Source organism: Rhamphochromis longiceps, linkage group LG14, assembly GCF_057381845.1.
Source record: "Rhamphochromis longiceps isolate RC_006_pf linkage group LG14, R_longiceps_female_GT1.1, whole genome shotgun sequence".
Classification (NCBI taxonomy): Eukaryota; Metazoa; Chordata; class Actinopteri; order Cichliformes; family Cichlidae; genus Rhamphochromis; species Rhamphochromis longiceps.
In genome coordinates, this window is record NC_140570.1 from 6,938,781 (window position 1) to 6,952,507 (window position 13,727).

At 39.3% G+C, this 13,727-nt stretch overlaps 1 protein-coding gene across 1 annotated transcript in view; it reads left to right on the forward strand.

Moving 5' to 3' along the window:
- lrrc75a (leucine rich repeat containing 75A) overlaps nucleotides 1–13,727 on the forward strand; it is an 81,371-nt gene that overhangs the window by 60,238 nt on the left and 7,406 nt on the right. The window contains exon 4 of the mRNA XM_085380228.1: nucleotides 13,416–13,689. Coding sequence (XP_085236354.1) covers nucleotides 13,416–13,689 — 274 coding nt within the window. The remainder of the gene's footprint in view (nucleotides 1–13,415; nucleotides 13,690–13,727) is intronic.

Sequence of the window (13,727 nt, forward strand, 5' to 3'; positions counted from 1 at the left end):
CAACATGCTGATTACGTCCAGATTCACATATGAAAGAAAATGAAGCAGAAAATTCCAAATAGTTTCTGATTATGCTGCAAGTCAGCTTTCAAAGTAATTTTCAAACTGCAAATACCCCATAAAGTGCCTTATTACAGTCTAAAGCTACATGTTTCATGGTGTCAGGGCCTTCGAATGGAATAAATGTCAGGACCACGTTGATAAGTCGAAGCAACAGAGATGTTGGGGTGGATGGATGGGTCAACAGCACCGACCAAACACTTGTGAAAAATATCGGTTCAGTTTTTCCAGCTACTAGTTGCTGTGTTAATTCATAAATGGTCCATAGAATACTTAAAAAAAAGACACTTCACTTCATAAAAATATAAATGTAACTAGAAAAATTTGCATTTCCTGCGAAAATGCAGTGTGGATGCTTAAAGCTGAAGCTGTATGCAAAAAGTAGCTGAAAAAGCTGAAAAGTTGCAGAAATTGTAAAAACTTTGCAGAAGCAAAAGAAGTTTGCTAAAATGGAATAACTTAGCAGAACTGCAATATCTTAGAGGAAACATAATACTTGGCAGAAATACAATAGCATAGCAGAATTTAGCAGAAATATTGTAACTTACCAGAAACATGATAACTTCTCAAAAATACAAGAATTTAGGAGAAATAGTATAAGATAACAGAAAGAATATATTTAGCCAAAAATACTTAAACATTACAGAAACACTATGATTTAGAAAAATAGTACAACAGAGCAGAAATATTGTGATTTACCAGAGACACTGTGATGAACTATGAATATTGTAATTTTAAATTGAGACTATGTTTTAGCACAAATATTATAATTTGGCAGAAATACTATAATTTAGCAGAAATACTATATTAAGCACAAATCCTATAAAAAGCAGAAATGGTATGATTAAGCACAAATACTACATTTAGTAGAAATACTTTGTTTTAGCACAAATCCCATAAAAAGCAGAAATACTGTACTATGATTTAGTAGAAAAACTATAATTAATCAGAAATACTAAATTTAGCAGAAATACTATATTAAGCACAAATACTATGAAAAGCAGAAATAGTATGATTAAGCATAAATACTACATTTAGCAGAAATACTATATTAAGCACAAATCCTATAAAAGCAGAAATAGTATATTAAGCACAAATCTTATAAAATAGCAGAAATAGTATGATTTAGCACAATAGTAATAAGTTAAACAGAAAAATTGGAAAAGCAAAATGGACAGCTGAAAAAATGCTGAACATGCTGAGGGTCCCTCAAATATACTTGTTAAATGACAAAAATCTGCAAAAAAATTTATTACAGCCACACAATCACAAATATGTACACATGAGGAAACACACATGCACAGAGAGACCCACACACAAGATCCAATTCAGTCAACCAGTCTAAATATATTGAATTTAAATCTTAGAATGAGATCATCCCATTAAAAGCCTTTCTCTCTCTCTCTCTCTCTGTCACACACACACACACACACACACACACACACACACACACACACACACACACACACACACACACACACACACACACACACACACACACACACAGGGAGAGAGAAGTAAGTTTCTAGGTCAGCCTGGGAGCTGCTGAATTTGAATCCACCAATCAGAGAGGCTGTGCACTTTTCCCCACCAAAACAGGTGCATCTGTTTACACACGCAGCAGCACAGAGAGACACAGGATTTTTGCAGTCTATTTCTCATAGTGACGACTCCCCTCAAACAAATGACCGTAATTTCCTAACCGTAGGGGCTAGAACGGTCATTCTTACACCGTTTTGTTCAGAAGAGATGGGGGAATCTTCAAGTGTTGACAATTTAATATTAAAATATGAATTTTTAGAGATATATGACATGGATGACTTGTTGACTTAGAAGCCACGAAGGCCCCAATATGCAAATTTGAATGCCTCAGGACACTTATTTGATTGGCTGGGAAACTGTGCAGGCCCTGATTTGAAAATTTGAATGTCTCAGTCCTCACAGAGGATTGGCTGCCTGGGGACCTGGCAGAAATATATAGAAATACTATGATTAAGCATAAATACTACATTTAGTAGAAATACTATGTTTTAGCACAAATACTATAAAAAGAAGAAAAACTATAATTTAGCAGAAATACTATATTAAGCACAAATCCTATAAAAAGCAGAAATACTATAATTTAGAACAAATAGTATAAAAAGCAGAAATACTATAATTTAGCAGAAATACTATGTTAGGCACAAATCCTATAAAAAGCAGAAATACTATAATTTAGCAGAAATACTATATTAGGCATAAATCCTATGAAAAGCAGAAATAGTATGATTTAGCAGAAATACTGTATTTAGCACAAGTACCGAAAAGTACCAGAAATACTATGATTTAGCAGAATAGTAATAACTTATTGAAACACAAATGCACAGAGGGACACACAAACACAGGCTCTAATCCAGTCAACCAGTCTAACTATATTCAATTTAAATCCTACAATGACATCCTGCCAAATAAGGGCAGGGTCCTCTCTCTCCCACTAAACACACACACACACACACACACACACACACACACACACACACACACACACACACACAGAGGGAGAGAGCTGCCGAATTTAAATCCACCAATCAGAGTGGCTGTTTACGTTTTCCCGCCAAAACAGGTGCATCTTTTTACACACGCAGCAGCACAGAGAGGCACAGGATTATTGCAGCCTATTTCTCATAGTGAGGACTCCCCTCAAACAAATGACCATAATTTCCTAACCGTAGGGGCTAGAGCGGTCATTCTTACACCGTTTTCTTCAGAAGAGATGGGGGAATCTTCCAGTGTTAACAATTTATCATTAAAATGTGAATTTTTAGAGATATATGACATGGATGACTTGTTGACTTAGAAGCCACGAATTCCCCAATATGCAAATATGAATGCCTGAGACCACATATATGATTGGCTGGCTGGGAAGCCGTGCAGGCCCTGATTTGTGGATTTGAATTCCTCAGCCCTCAGATATGATTGGCTGGCTTAGAAGCCATGAAGGCCCCAATATGCAAATTTGAATGCCTCAGGACACATATATGATTGGCTGGGAAACCGTGCAGGCCCTGATTTGAAAATTTGAATTTCTCAGTCCTCACAGAGGATTGGCTGCCTGGGGACCTGGCAGAAATATATAGAAATACTATTATTAAGCATAAATACTACATTTAGTAGAAATACTATGTTTTAGCACAAATACTATAAAAAGCAGAAATACTATAATTTAGCAGAAATACTATATTAAGCACAAATCCTATAAAAAGCAGAAATAGGATGATTAAGCATAAACACTACATTTAGTAGAAATACTATGTTTGAGCAAAAATCCTATAAAAAGCAGAAATACTATATTAGGCACAAATCCCATAAAAAGCAGAAATAGTATGATTAAGCATAAATACTACATTTAGTAGAAATACTATGTTTTAGCACAAATAGTATAAAAAGCAGAAATATTGTAATTTAGCAGAAATACTATATTAGGCACAAATCTTATAAAATAGCAGAAATAGTATTATTTAGCACAATAGTAATAAGTTAAACAGAAAAATTGGAAAAGCAAAATGGACAGCTGAAAAAATGCTGAACATGCTGAGGGTCCCTCAAATATACTTGTTAAATGAAAAAATCAGCAAAAAAATGCACAGGGAGAGAGAAGTAAGTTTCTAGGTCAGCCTGGGAGCTGCTGAATTTGAATCCACCAATCAGAGAGCCTGTGTACTTTTTCCCGCCAAAACATGTGCCTCTTTTTACACACGCAGCACAGAGAGGCACAGGATTATTGCAGCCTATTTCTCATAGTGAGGACTCCCCTCAAACAAATGACCATAATTTCCAAACCGTAGGGGCTAGAGCGGTCATTCTTACACCGTTTTGTTCAGAAGAGATGGGGGAATCTTCCAGTGTTTACAATTTATCATTAAAATATGAATTATTAAAGATATTTGACTTGTAATGCACCATAACTGAGTAGAGCGAAGCAAAAACTGCCTTGACTTGCCCTCAAACAACGCTTTCTAACTCGAAATCTATTTGGAGTATCGATATCATTCTTTCACCGTAAGAGACAGCAGGCTTTGGTGAACAATCATGGAAATTTTCAGGTCTCTGTGGAAATCCAACAAAAAGTTATGACGAGAGAAAAAAGTGGTTCATTTCCACAGTTTGAAATCTGAAGAAATCTGAGCGAAGGACGAATTTCCTACCCTCAAACAAGTCCAACTCATTTCAGAACGGTAATAGGTGAGAAAGAAATTCTTGAATTGTGAGCGTCAGGGGTGTCTGAAGATATTCGGGGACAAGCCTCATGTCTTAACTTTGCTTCGTTAAGGAGATATGACGATTCGAATATGCCTCTCATTACAGAAATCCAGCGGTGATTTTGAACAAGCTCTCCATTCACTTTATATGGAGAGTTTTCTGACCTTGTGTTAGTCTGAGGAGATTTGCAAAAATTCTATAAATCCCACAACAATGATGGTGACATTTTCTGAAAGCCAGCAAAAATACCTACGTTTTGATGTATAATTTGTGGAAGTTGAGTGAAAATTGAGCAAGTAGCAGGAAGTTGTTCGGACATGAAGAGAAAATTGCAAAACCTTCAGTGGCACACTGGAAGCCAAGAGCATAGCAACCATAACAACACATGTATTTTGTGAAAAATCACAATTTTGCAACTCAAAACTTTAAGAGGCATAAAAGTAAAACAGTAAAAGATTTGAAAAAGCTGAATCATACCTGAATAGCCCAATAATTTGTGAACATTTTAAAGTTTGAATGGTTGTTCTAGGTGAAAATATGAGGAAGTAGTTAAGTTTCAAAAACAAGCAAATTTTAGCAGAATTGCTGAAGTTTCCCATTCATTTCAATGGGACAAATTAAAGGAAAAAAGTGGAATATTTTAAAAAGTATAATAGTTAAAAATAGCAAAAATCATAGCAGGAATTAGCAAAAATAGCTGAATAGTTTAAAATTTGAACGGTGAAAATCGGCTGAAAATTGTGGAAGTAGTTTAACGGCGAAAAGTGTACGGAAGCAACTAGAATAAAGTATAAAGAATAAAGAGAAACAGGAACTCAATAGTGTGGATGCTTAAAGCATCCACACAAATATAACATTGAATATCGGTGAAAGAATCCAAGGAAGCTGAGAGCTTTACATGAGTCACCGGGTGTTTGTGATTCAGCTACTTGAACACATACACCAGGGAGATACGCGTGTGCGTCACCTGAATAAGATGGAAAAACAGACATCACACTGTTTCATGAGAAATTGATGATCGGCCACAATATTAACACCAGTGACATGTGAATAACACCCATCATCATGCTGAAACGCAGCGATCTGCTGGAAAACTGAAGGCTTTGATTTGACACCTAGCGCCCACCTAAACATCACTGCAAAGCAAAACTCCCATGGGTCCTGCGGCAGCTCAGAGCTGTTTTGGCAGACCTGCACAGCATCAGGTGGTTTTAGTGTTTTGTCTAATAATACATACTTCCCCAGCTCACTTCTCTCTGGCTGAAATCATCCTAATCAAATGCTGTAGTGATTACTTGGAAAGTGGCTCTGCATAAATGCGGCTCCTGATGGAGAATGATTGGATACAACTAGAGATCTAGGCATCTGGAGAGGAGTCAGTAACGACTCTTGAAATGTCTCACACGAACATATCACAAAAGTTCTCTCTGCTCGATTGTGAGGTAACAGCAGAACTCAGAACTTCTATGCCTCATTCCACAGGAGCCAACGAAGAGGGTTTGTGATCGTCACCTTCTCTGTCACAGCACAGAGCACACACACCAGCTGACGGGGTGATAAATGATCTGTGATGCGGACAGACACACAGGCAGGCAGGTAGAGCAGAAAAAAAAGGTCAGGATTTGAATCTGTATTAAGAACATTGTCTAATATAGTATACATCCCAGCCTCCCCTGCTGGGTTTATATACATTTCCTGTCTGAAGAGGATGCCACAGCTTTACCTAGTTTCACCTTGTGAATCTTTTTTGGGAAAGAAGCGGGTGGTTTCAGATCTTTCAGCGGAAGTGATCATGCAGAGAAGATTGTGTGTGTGTGTGATGTGGGTTTACGGAGATATATATGTAGCTGGACAGATCGTATCGAGAGATGCAGTCAGAATGAGACGGACACGAAGAGGATGGTGCAGGGATGGAGGTGAAACGCAGCCCCACAGTGACGTACTGAAGATGCGCCGGGACAAAACTGGCACTTTCTGAGATGCGATATGAAATTCAGGCAATGATGAGGCCCCTGTTTTGGGTTTTTTTTCCATACAGACCACACATCAGGGGAAAAGTGAAGGAGTAACATACAGTGTTATAATTAGTCCGATGACCTGTGTAACCTCTATCAGCATGGGAACGTTGGGAACTCCAAATATGATCATGGATAATAGATTAGATTATAACATATTATAATATTCACATTCAGTTAGGCCATACCGGGTCACATCCAGCTCATACTCAAGAATGACAGTGTGTTCAAGGCAAATAGCACCCCACAGAGCTATAAGAAGAATTAAAGGTACTGTAAATGAAAATAGTTTAAAGCTTTTAAAATTAACTAAAACTATCAACATAATGTGAAGAAACAACTGACATGAAGTTGTCATTTATATCAGAAACATCTATGTGATGCGCTGCAGAGATATTAACTACATTTTAAAACATGTCTGGACTGTAATTTCTTTGTAATACTGGTTTGCACCACAAGAAGGTGTAGTGAGTCAGTGTAGTGACCAGGCTGCCCTGAGTCTAAGAAAAGGAGGAAAAGGCTGGTGTCTGCAATAGGAGTGATGGACGGGGGGGCTTAATGATGCACTTCAGTAATGTGACTGTACTCTTGACTCTGACCTGCAGCCCATGTACCATACCACCAGCTAATCTAACATGCATGTGTTTGGACACACCACAGGAAGGTTAAATACAAAGCTTCTTGCTGCTAGGCAACAGTGTTAGCCATTGAACCACCGCAGTGTCAGACTTCATGTTATTGTTTCATATTATGATTGTGAGTGAAATTTAAACTTAGCTTAATAGTGTAGGGGTTTGCACATTTGCCCAACAAGGGAAGGATCACTGGTGCAAAAAAATAGACAAAAAGCTTAGAAGTTGCATCAGGAAGGGTGACTGTTAAAAAAGTAAAAACTGTCAAATTAAGACGTGGTGCTTCCAGCTGTGGTGACCCCTTTTGAGTAAAGGAGCAGCTGAAAGAACCTTTTGGCTAACTGTGTTTACAGTAAGGATATTTAAAGGATCATATTGTAAGTTCAAGCCAAATAATTCTATTACTGACAGTAATCTTTTATTGTTATCTCAATGTGACTGACATACTATGACAAGGGCCATAAAAGTGTTATTAACTACTACTTATTTTACTTTTATTCAGATTTTGTACACTCTTTTTGAAAGAAAAGAAAAAGAAAAGAAACACAATGAGATTTCCAAAGCAGACTGTAGGTGTGTTTTCCTAGTCCAAGTTTGGCTCTTTTTACTTTCTGTGCACTTCTTTGCTCTCTTTTTCCGCACTCCCAACCAGTCATGTGGGTGGCTGATCCAGGCTCTGCTGGTGGAGTCTTCTTGTGAACAAGGAGTTCTTCTTTCCCACACTCACCAGCTCTCTGTTCATAGAGGAACATGACCTTGTTGGTGTTTTATCAACAAGCACCTTGAGATTAAATGATTTAAATTACATTTGTTAATACAGGTCTTTGTAATGTGCTCCACTGGTGTTCTGATAAACAAAACAACAGTAGCTGTGACCCTCTAATATAATACTTCCAAAGCAGTACTGTCAAAAGTCTACATTTCTGGTCTATATGCCTCAAATGACCTACCCTACCATCTTCCTGTTTGTTTTTCATCTGGGGGAGAGGGGATCTCAGCTTGATCGGGGGGGTGTCTTTTTCTCTAAAGCGTGGGATTCTGATCTGAAGCCAAATGTATCATGAGCTCTCTCAGCATCTTATCTGTTTTGGGTACACTGCAAGGCTTGCCTGTTCTATTTATTATTTTAAACCGGGGAGGGCGGCAAACCATGGGAAAGTAGTCCAGAAACATTTGTCCAAGCTGATGACACATCAGACGGAGGGCTATGATTGAAGATAGCCCTCAGGCTGATAAGTGTATAAATGTTTTCTACAATTGTGTGGGTTTGTCTGTTTCCTGTTCAGGGCAGAAAAACATTCCGCACAGACAGAGCTGGGCTGGGGTGGAGCAGTGAGCATGGGAGGAGATTATGAGCTCTATCAATTAGATCAACGGTTTCAAACCACGTGTAATGGAGAGCTGAGGGCATTGCTGCACCAGCTGTGTTAACTAATTAGCACACTTTCACTTAGAAAGGAGGAAATGGGCTGCTGCGTTGAGCTGGGTTGCCGCACAAACCTCTTGGGCCAATGTGGGAGGAAGTCTGATACCCAGATTGTGAGGGGTGGCCACAATAGCCTGGCGGTGTTTTTTTCCACCCTATTTGCATTATTTCTAAGTTTGTTTCCTGTAAGGAATTATAAAGTACATATGTAAGTAGCTAGAGGTGGACTATTTTTCTCTCACTGTCAACAAACAGTGTGAGAAAATACAATAATTTGTACTTGCGTGCGCCATTATACAGGCTACTGCAATCCTAGGCCTTTCCATTAACCGCTTTCCAAAGACAGTTATTTTGTGTGTTTGTTTTTTAAATGGCCAAGCTTCCAGTTATATTAACTGCTGTACAAACCACATTTGGTCATATGCATTACCATTTTTTTTTCCCATCAGAAAGACCACCACCATACTCAAGTGATTTACTTGACTCTTATTTTGACCAATTAAAAGTCATTGCTAGCCAGTTACAACAATCCATCCAGTCTGAAGGACCCTTTGAGAGCTGGTTCCTGCACACTTATGCAGAGACCGAAATTACATGGAGAAACACTGAAGAAGCAGCCTGGCAGAGACTGGGTGCTGAAGCTGGCCGGTGATGAGATGCAGGTGGTCAGGCTGAAGGGCGGAAACACTAGCCCTCCACCCAAGAGCGGAGAAACCTCTGCTCAGTTCATCCTAGACCCAGAGTGTTACGGAGTCCAAAACACCATGAAACCAGTGCTGGACTATGACATGGACCTGCATTTGCCGTTGGAGCTGCAGCTGATGGAGCACTGCATAAAAATATGAAACTTTGACAGTTTTAAGGCCGGTTTCAGTTTTGATCCTGGTTTAGCAGTAAAAGATTCTGATATTTGAAATTCGTCAGACAGCAGCCTCAGAGGTCATGTGTCATCAGATCAAAAAAATTGATCCTTAGGGAACACCTCAGGGATCTATTTCGGTCCAGCTCTCCACCCATGCCAGCAGTCGGTATCAGTATAATGAGCGGTTTCTGTGCAAGTGGAAATCTGAGTGAAACTTTGCACCTCACTGTGATGTCGCCAACATTATTGAATCTTTAATATCACTAATTCACATTTGATTGGTGATTATATAACTTATTAAGACTGCCATTTTCTAAAACTGCTCCTGTAGGTTTTAGCAAAGGTTACTCACACAAATACCAGCATCAATGTTAGGGACTATTTGCAGCAGTGGATTAATACGCATACCAGAATATGGTGGCTTGATTTAAACAGACTCCAGTGGCTGGGCTTCTGTGTCAGGATTTAGCTGCTGCTAAAACAACCTTTTTCTACATTTAGTTTGCTACATCGCTAAAGTGTTGTACAATCCTACAATTTTCTTAGTAACTGAGGAAAGAAATTGCACTGACATGCTAAGATCCCTTAAGATGTCAGGCTGCATACTTCTTCGGGGAATTCATCAAATCCCATCCCAGAAAGGCATATCCATTACAAATAGAGATAAAGGATGTGAAAGGGGCAGAAACCAGACGAGAGCTATCCAGGCTGTTAACATGCCGTCTGTCACATTGAGGCCAGAGGCTGAAATTGCAGCTGCACACTGTCGATTGGAGAACACAGCGTGCTGCAAGTCTGTTTGCATTTTCATTGGAATTTGTCCAAAAGTCTGTAAAGTTGTAATTTAATGGATGCTTGATGAAAGGATTTTACGGGCAGCTCTGCTCACATGACATACTGGTCTCACCGCAACACATATCCAGTGTTCAGTCATGTCGGTGTATGTGAACTATCAGTGATCTGCTTGTTTTGCTGCATAGCCGCTTCCACATCGCTCACTTGAATGCGGTGCTGCTTCTTGCTGCTGCTTTCAGCATGTCACTCACGCCAGCATCCACCTGAAGGATCTGATTGATTCTAGTTCCCTTTACAAGGATCTTACTGTCTTTGCTCTACATTCCTTGTGAGGTGAGAATATTCCAAGTGACAAACCCTGTAGACCTGTGCAAGGCTGGAGAAGTGATAGTATAAATTTTTAACAAAAAAAAAAAGCCCCAAATTCTCAAGTTCTGGCTTGTTAAACTTAAATATAAGCTGCTTTAGACATTCAGCATCTTTAGAACAGGATTTTTTAGTTTTAACTGTATGAATCAGGGCTGAAAATATTTTCAGTCCCCTAATACAAATATCCAAGAAGGTCAGGACTAAAACGTAGGCTGTATAATGTAAATTTAAAAAGAAACGTGACTTGCAGTTCACTCAAACGGTTTCGACTGAATGTACAAAGACATGAGGAAACAAAACCTTACTGTAGTTTTGGTGGGATTAATTGGACATAATGAGACAAGGGGAAGCGAAACTAGAAACACTGACAAGAGAAACGGACCTTCAAAATAAAACAGGAAACACAGACAAAACTCTAAACACGCAAACTTAACACAGACTGGGGAGACAGAACATATGAACTTGAAATGTGGAACAGGAGAGCACAGAGGACACAAAATACTAGGGATAATCGCAAACAACTCAAAATAAACAAAACCACAGAATATTAATAAATTTAAACATAAACACGGAGTCAGACTCCGGGCCATGACAGATAGACAAAAACTCTCACAGTCACTGGAACATCTCTTGGACAGCTAAACAGAAATACACCTCACATCCAGAGTTTGAAAAACCAGAGTTTCAGGGACATGGAGGCAGAAGGTGGATATTCAAGAGAAGCAAACAAAACTAAACGGGAGAAGCACAAACCCATCAAGAGGCACTTAAATACACTATACTAACACTGTACAAAAGCAAGGATGTCAAACTCATTTTACTTCATGGGCCGCATACTTTGGCCATAAGTGGGCTGGATAAGTGAAACTCCCCTTTCTGTTAGTGAAAAGAAGTCTAACTACACATTTAATAGCTGTGATTTAGACTCTTAGAGCTTAAAGTGTAAGAAATAAATGTGTAAAATGAAGATATGAATGCCCTGTAATTGTAAATTGGAAAATGTATAGTATTTCTTCTTCTTTTTTTCCATTTTTTTACTTGAACCCACAGAGTAAAAAAACCAGGAATGTCATTTATTGTTTATCTATTACTTTTTTACAGTCTTTATTGTGATGTAAAACTTATGAGTAAATTGTTAAAAGTCTGTACATTTTCCAAACTTGCTCAGTGGGTCAGATTGGAGTCTTTGGTGGGACACCCCTGACATAAAGGGACAACATGGAAAATCATGGCATAGCATACTGATGCTAATTAAAAGAGCTGTTTCTTGCTATATGTGTATGGCCTTCATTGGCCTCGGGTTGTATATGTGACAGATATGACCTTTTTAGAGCAAGACCCCCAGAAAAAAACCCCAGCGATAGGATGCTGGTTCTGCTGACCCCACCATCACTGTGACAAAGACGGATGAACACATCACTCCAATACCAGAGACAGACAGCAGGTTCCCCTCCCCCACACAAATCAAACTAAAAATACATTCTGGCGACAGAAGACTTTCTGGAATGTATGGGATAGTGAGGAAAACATTTTTGGAGGTCTAAATTTGACCCACTGCTTTGCTTTAGGCTGCTCTGCCTTTGATGCCTCTCATGTCCCTCTGGTATGTGAGTAGATAAGCATACTCAGCTGTTGATGATAACAATTATATCTCACAGCTACTTGTTTCTCAGAAAACTTTGTGCTGCTCAGAGCTGAAGGTCTCATGTTCCATCGATGTAAACGCTCGTGGCACAAAGTTTTGGCAGTGGCACCACCATAGTGGCTGGTAGAAGCAGATTTACCTCCAGTGGGTTAATCCTCAATTAAATATCCTCCTTTGTGTGTGTCCCAGAACGTCACAACAATGTGTGTGTTATTTGCAAGCAATAATTGGTGCTGGCTGACGGCTTGTTTTCACTTGCAAGATGGCAAAATGAAACTTCTGATTAGTATTCTTCTTCCTTTTCACCCGACCCCAGATGAATTCTTTGTGCTCCGTTCATTATGTAATTCTCGACCAGGCAACCCGCTGGGTTTATTTTTAGCTGCATCCGTGCAGTTGGAGAGTATAAAGGTTTGGGTGATTTGATGCTCAATTGCAATTTTTTTAATTCAGCGCACTTCAGTTTCTTAAGCCTTAAATCCCTTCAGTGTGTCTGTCTCTCTGCTTGTGTGCCCCCAGATATCCCTTTAACCCCAGCCTGCTCTTTTTGTAGTTTCCATTAGCTTCCAATGTACTTGACCTTATGCAGTGTGGCCATATTGTTTTCTAGTTTTGAAGCTTATTTCAGACGTCTGAGACAGACAAGTGTGAGTTGGATGGTGGTTGGCAGAGATCTTTGGATGGTTGGATCTCATTAAGTAGCCGTGATACGACTTATCATGACTGAATATTAAATACAGTTTTCTCTGCCAGGGACTGCACAAGGACTTATTAGTGTCACTGATAGTTCTGGCCTTATGTTACTTTACATTTAAATCCAATGAGTTCCACACAGTGAGCTGGACAGACTTTAAATCAGGCAGAAAGAGTTTATAAGTGGAAAAAGTGGAATCTCAGTCAGTACTTGCACAGCCACAGACGATGTGAGTCACTGAGTTTGGAAATGAGGAAAGAAAGATTTATCCACTTTTGCCTTTTTTTTATTCACACGTTGCCATTCTGTTGTTGTAAAAATTGTGAAGCTGCAGCACTTCTATGACTAATGGAGTCGGCTGATATAATGCTACACAATAACAATTATTTGTGGATAAATGGTCAGAAAGTGAATTATTTACAGAGTAAGAGTACTCAGACACGACCCCTATTTAGAGACACTGGACGTGCTGTGTGAAATTTACCTCAAAATGCAATTATTTGTAAATGTTTCAGTGTAAACATTCTAAATGTTTTCTGTGCCCTATTGTGAATAAAATATGGACTCATGAGATTTGCAAATCATTAATTAATCATTTCATTGTTTACATTTTGCAAAGCATCCAACGTTTTTGGAGTTCATAACTGACACAGAGCATCATTTTCTGTCTGTCTCCAGTCTGAAGGCAGTGCTGTCAGCCCCTCCATCCAGCGGGGCATTGGATCTTTCCGGCATCCCTCTGACAGCTCGGGACATGGAGCGTCTGTGTGCGCACCTGCAGCGCTACGCGTCTACTCTGATCAGCCTGGAGCTGGGCTTCACTGAGCTCACAGACGAGGCTTTCCTCCTGCTGCTCCCCACACTGGCCTCTCTCCCACACCTGGAGACTCTGGCACTGAACGGAAACAGGCTGACCAGAGCGATTCTGAAGGAGCTGACAGATGCCCTGAAGGTCAGAAAGTCAGATATCAATGTTTTCATACAGTGCTT